Source organism: Pteropus vampyrus, unplaced genomic scaffold, assembly GCF_000151845.1.
Source record: "Pteropus vampyrus isolate Shadow unplaced genomic scaffold, Pvam_2.0 Scaffold51, whole genome shotgun sequence".
In the NCBI taxonomy this organism is placed as follows: Eukaryota; Metazoa; Chordata; class Mammalia; order Chiroptera; family Pteropodidae; genus Pteropus; species Pteropus vampyrus.
Genome location: NW_011888832.1, coordinates 71940 through 77798, shown reverse-complemented (window position 1 = coordinate 77798; position 5859 = coordinate 71940). Strand labels below are relative to the sequence as shown.

The following is a 5859-nucleotide window of genomic DNA, read 5'->3' as shown; positions in this document are numbered from 1 at the left end:
AGGCACCAAAAAGGCTGCCTTCAGCTTCCCCTCTAAAAAAGTAAGTAGATTTTGCTAATTAAGAAAAAGAACATGTTTTAAAAACTTGCTGAAAATCACAAAACGCCACATATTATGATGATTTCATTTATATGAAATGTTCCAAAAAGGCAAATCCATAAAACAGAAAGCAGATCAGCATTGCCAGGAGCTGGGGGGAGAGAGAAATGGGAAATGACTTAATAGATCTTTTTAGGGCAACGAAAGTATTTTGAAATTAGATAATGATGGCGATTGTGTCTCCATCTTAATATACCGAAGAACAGTAAACTGTATACCTTAAAGAGGTGAAGTTTATGGTAAGTGAATTATATCCCAGCAAAGCCCTTTAAAAACAAAACAATTTGTTTGGAAAGTGAAGTGCCTGGACACTCTAAACTGGGGAAGGTCAGGGAAGGAAAAGCTGCCCGGGAGCCCGTGACGGGTCGGCCGAGCGTCCTGCAGGGTGGGCGCTGCACCAGCCCCACAGCCCGTGGGGCGGCCCCTGGTGCCACGCCCCAGCCACAGAGGCTTTGGTTCCTCCCGAATCCTTGGGTTCCACATCCTCAGACTGAAAATATTTGAAAAAGAAAAACTATTCCAGAAAGTTGATCCCTAAACAATACAGTATAATCATTTACACGGCATCTACATTGTACTAGGTATTACAATGAATCCAGAGATGATTTAAAGGTATATGGGAGGAAGCGTGTAGGTTATACGCAAACACTACACCATTTTATATGAGGGACTGGAGCATCCGAGGATTCCGATAACCCCGAGGGGTCCTAGAAGCCGGCACCAAATGTACTCATGTCACTGCTTCTGCCACAGTCCCTTTGCGCTGACTGTCCCCTCAGCTTAGAGCACATTTCCTCTGCTTTGTGCCGGACTTCAGCTCCAGTGTCATTTTCTCGGGGAAGCCAGCCCTGACCTCCGCAACAGGTCCCGACCTCCCTGACAAAGCTCCTGGTCCAAGCCTCATGCCCCGTGCGTGCCCGCCTGCAGAGCCCGTGTAACTCCTTCCACTTTACATGGGTGCACGTAACCAGTGCCTGTCCTTCCCCGGACTGCAGCCTCCACAGGCCAGGGCGTGCCTGTCTCCCTGGGCGTCCCAGCTCAGCTCAGCGCCCGTACACACCAGGCACCCAGCAGACATCTGAGGGAGGAAGACAGGTGGGCACTGCAGGAGGCAACGGTGATACAAAGCTGCTTGTCACACTCTGCCTTAAGGAGTCCCCTTTAGTGGGGTAGACCAGCCCAGGGCAGCAAACAAGGGGGTCGGCATAAAAGAGGGAGACACGGGACACCAGGGATGCCCCGACGGGGGCCACCAATTCAGCAAGGAGCTGATAGTGGTCAGGACAGATAGGTCTTGAGACGAGGACACGTTTGGAAGCTGGAAAAAAAAAAAAAATGCTGCACTTAAAAAGTGCATAAAAATAATCTGCTGAGAACCAGTTACAGTTTTCAGTGAAGGTCACTCAAGAGAAGGGCACATGCTGGCTCATCGCAGAGCAAGAGCAAGCTCCCCCCGAAGGCGGGGCTTTCCACGGACCAAGCCCGAAGCTTGGGCACCAGACCCAACGCGGGGATGACGGGACGGACAGGGTTGGGGACCTTGGGGAAGTGGGGAAGGTCAGACGCAGGCACGAGAGACAGACATGACAACAGGAATGGGAGTGGGGAGCTAAGCCCGAGGAGAGGGGCCTCGGGGCTCACGTGGCGTTGGGGAAGGAAGAGGCAGTGAAGCTGCCAGGCGCGCAGAGGGGGGCCAGTGGTCGGCCCCATGCGCAGTGCAGCTCAGGGGCCGAGAGTCCTCCACTGTCCTCTTGGCCGGCCAGTGAAGGAAACAGTGCTCACAGCATAACCGTCGGCTCTCCCCGGCCTCCAGAGGGTTGGGAGCTCCCTCCTCTCACATGCACGCACACCAGCCTCTCCTTCCCTGCCGGTTTTCCGTGGGGTGACCTCTGCAATGGCTTTTGTCTACTCAGGCTGCCCAGTCCAGGGCACGTGGAAGACGGGGTGGACTCAAGGCAGGAAGTGTCCCTGTACCTTCCTGCTCTGTTTACGTCTACACGTGCTGCCCGTCACTCTGGAGAGGTAGGTCCTGGCCTCTGGTAACAGTGAGGGATGGAGCACAAGGATGACCAGGATGGGTGGTCCAGGCCCCTGATCCTCCCCTCACGCATTCTCGAGCCAGGAGAGGAGACTCCATGCGACCATTATGCCACTGGCCTGGTGGACACCGGGGCGATGTCCTCCGACCTGCTCCATGGTGGGCAGTGGCCTCTGCCCATCCCATCCTCCCCAGGTACCTGATTCTGCGGCTGGGTGGATGTGGCTGGCAGGTCACTGTCGCGGAGGGCCAGCCTCTCCCGCAGGGCCACCAGCTCCTCCTGCAGCCGGGCTCTCTCCTCCTGTAGCTGGGACATGGCCTCCACCATCCTATGCACCACAGGGGCCGCACCTGGCGGCCCCGGCAGGCCTGAGCACCTCCCGCTGCCAAAGAGCCGCCCACCTATGAGCAAAGTAGCGGCCAATCAGCAGGGCAGCAGAGGTCCCACCCTGGCCCAGGAGAGGGGGCCTGTCACGGCAGGGCAGACCATGTGGTGAGTGTTACCCAACAGGACAGGGAGGGAATGCAAGCAGAGGGGACGGGGAGCTGGGCGAGGGCTGGTGGCACCAGCAGCAGCAAGAGCCAGGGGTCTCCAGGGCCTGCCTCAGAGGAAGCCACTTCAGCGGGCAGTGTCTGGGGGAGTGGAATTGCCTGGAGCAGGACTTGGGAAAGAACTTTCACTGAATGCTCGCCTCGAAGCATGGGATCTGGGTCTGGTGGGCAATAGCCTCTCCATGGTCGGCCTTCATGGCATCGCCGCTGAGAAAGACAGGCCTTCTGGCAGCAGCCAAGGAGTCGAGGTTCCCTCCCTAGAAAACACTGTTCTTGGGGGTACCTAATATCCTTAAACCCCAAACCCTCTCTAGAGTAGAGAGGCGAGGATTGTCTAGCCTGCCCCCTGCCCAGGCAGTGGTCACCTGCACACGGAAAGGGAGCAAAGGGAGGGTGTGCATGAGCAGGGGACAGACAGACCAGGACACGGAGACAGACACAGCACATGGACAGGGACACAGACAGGCCTGCTCTGAGGCAGACACCTCTACGCAGCAGGACTGAGCCCAGAGACTACACAGGTGGGAGGAAGCATTTGGTACCGGGGCAGGCTGACTCTGCCTGGGTCCTCCTCCTGCCACCACCTTCCACTCTCCTACCACCAGGAGCAGGAGAGAGACAGACAGACGGACGGAAGGATAAAGACACAGAATCAAGGCCTGTGACCTGCTAATGGGGCCTGGGAGGCGTGTCAAAGCTTGCTTCTAGGGCACTGAGAACGGCCACGGTTTCTGCAGGCGGGGAGCTGGCGAGGAGCTTGGGAGGAGGGAGGGCGGCAGAGGAGAGGGTGAAAGGGCAGGGGATTCGCCTCTCCCCGCAGGCGACCCAATCTGGCCCTGGCCAAAGTCCCCAGAGGCGGAACAGTGTCCAAGAGGGAAGCCGGAAGAGCAGCATCTGCTGGCCACAAGCCTCCTCTGAGGACCAGGACTCCTGGGCTCCCTCGCAACAGGTGCCAGGAGCTGCGGCCCGGTGCGGGTGGGACTGAGGGGCTCCCAGACTCCCTGGGGTCACACAGAGGTGCTGCTGGCACCTCGGACCCAGGGGAGGCAGCAAGTGTGCTTGCTGAGACTGGAGACGCCACAGTGCAGCTTGCCTTCTGGGCTGGCCTGGAGTGGGGAGTGTGGAAGGAGCTGCTTCCGGCTGGACTGAACCAGGAAGTCTCAGCACTGACCCTGGGAGGGGTAGAAGATGAGAAGCCCCTCATCCCAGCCTCAGGAGAGCAGGCGAAACACACGCGGGCTGGCTTTTCCTTGCTTCCCCACCCCTTGGGACAGCTTCAACTCAAGACCCACTAGAGACATGGAACAGAGACAGTCACTGGTTGGCTAGTGGCCCTGGCCATGTGGCCTGCATGTGACACAGCATGCATGTCACACCAGTTGGCCAAGCTTCTGCTTTCTGTTCTAGAGAGAGTGAGGTCAGACGGATGCTTCCAGGCCTGCACACGGGGCTGCCATGGCAGCATGTGACCAGCGTGGCCCTCAGCCCTTTGCAGACTGCTGTGGGGTGGGAGGGAATATACTGGGCTCCAGGCCCAAGAGCTGGTTCTGCCCCTGAAGGGACACGTGGGAGAGGCCCTTCAGGGTCTTCCCTTGTGAAACGAGGTCAACAGTCCTTGCCCAAAGAGGCACCCTTGGGACAGAAGCCTGGACACCATGGCAGATGAGCAGGCGTAAGTGTTACCCAACTGGACGTGGGATAGTAGCCCTTCTCACCCAGAACACTCTCGTATCCCAGCAGGCTCTGAGCCTCCCTCAGTGCCCATGCCTGGCGGGGTTCCTTGTGACCTCAGCACAGTGTCCGTGGGACAGGGGGGCCGAAAGGGGGCCTGAAGAGTGCTTGCTGGGGGAGGGAAGACCTCGAAGAAGCTAAGCGGGGGTGGGGGTGTAGGAGGGAGGGGAGAGGTGACACCAAAGGGACAAAGGGACCCTCAGGGAAGAGCGACCCAACGGCCCTGGCACAGAGGAGGCTTCGCGCCTCTTAGCAGGTCAGCTGTCAGTGCAGGTTTTCAAAGGAGTGCACACTCAGAGACCCAGCCTGGGCACTGCCCCACGACGGGCACTCAGGCTCAGGGAGACTGAGGCCTGGCCCTGGGCCGGGCCCCTCCTCCAAGAGCCGGTCCTCACTCTAGACTGGAACTGGCCTCTCCTCTCAGCAGATTAGGAGAGCCCGCCTGATTGGCTGAACGATGTCCCCTCCCCCAGGGCCCTCCGCCCACATCTCAGCCTGACCCCAACACCTGAGGTTGAACTGAGTGGGCGACTGACTGCGTCTCTGGCAGGAGCTTAGAGAAGGGACTGGGTTACCTCCCCGGCAAGTTCAGACACACAAATCAACCTCAGGCGACGGGAGGGCAAACAAGGGAAAGACCAGCTCCTTCTTCTCCAGACACCGTTAGCCTTCCTCTCCGGCAAATAGAGGATGACCCTTCCCAATTATCACGGGGCCCAGGCTTCTCGCTGGGGAAGCTCGGAAAGGGGGCCTGTAGAATCTCCCAGAACCAGTCGGCCTTGCCAGAGAAGAGCGGAGCCACCGGCTCCTCTTTCCTGGCCTTGAGGCAGCAGAGTGAAGCCCTGTCCCAGGGTCCCTGGGTCCCCAGGTGGGGTGGACCCACAGATACAAGGGGAACTGGTCAGGCCCTTCTCCGCAGGCAGTGGCGTCTCTGAGGCCGCCTCACTCGCCCTGCTTTTGACGGGCGCTGGGGAAAAGACAAAAAGCGGGGAAATTCAACCCCAGCTCATGCGAGCCAAAGCTTCTTATCACTGAGTGGGGCCCCAGTGTCACTGAGGGGAGGGAGTCCCTGGAGGAGGGATGGACAGGCTAGGGTCTCTGAGTTCCACGTCACAGCGTCCAAGGTCTGCATGGGCCACCTCCAAGTGAGGAGGACAGTATGTGGGGACAGCTCAGACACCACAAGAGCCTCCCCTCCGGCTCCAGCTTTAGCCAGGGCCATTGCAGGCCGATGGGCTGACCTCCTTTACCTGATTTCTCTACATTCATGGTGCCACCAGCTTCCTGGGCCTCCCGGTCCCGCCTGGGGGCCGGTGCCTGCCTCTTCAGGAGCGTCTCTTCTTTCGTCCCCTGACTCTTGTTCTTGCACCCCTTGTCCCGCAGGGCCTGCTGCCAAGACACAACCAGAATCCTCACGTGAAGGGGACTGCAGTGGAGAG

At 58.7% G+C, this 5859-nt stretch overlaps 1 protein-coding gene across 1 annotated transcript in view; it reads right to left on the bottom strand.

The window, feature by feature from the left end:
- The window catches only part of KIFC3 (kinesin family member C3), a 37112-nt gene that overhangs the window by 20160 nt on the left and 11093 nt on the right, over positions 1–5859 (bottom strand). The window contains exon 5 of the mRNA XM_011360166.1: positions 2337–2539. Within this exon, the coding sequence (XP_011358468.1) occupies positions 2337–2539 (203 nt within the window). The remainder of the gene's footprint in view (positions 1–2336; positions 2540–5859) is intronic.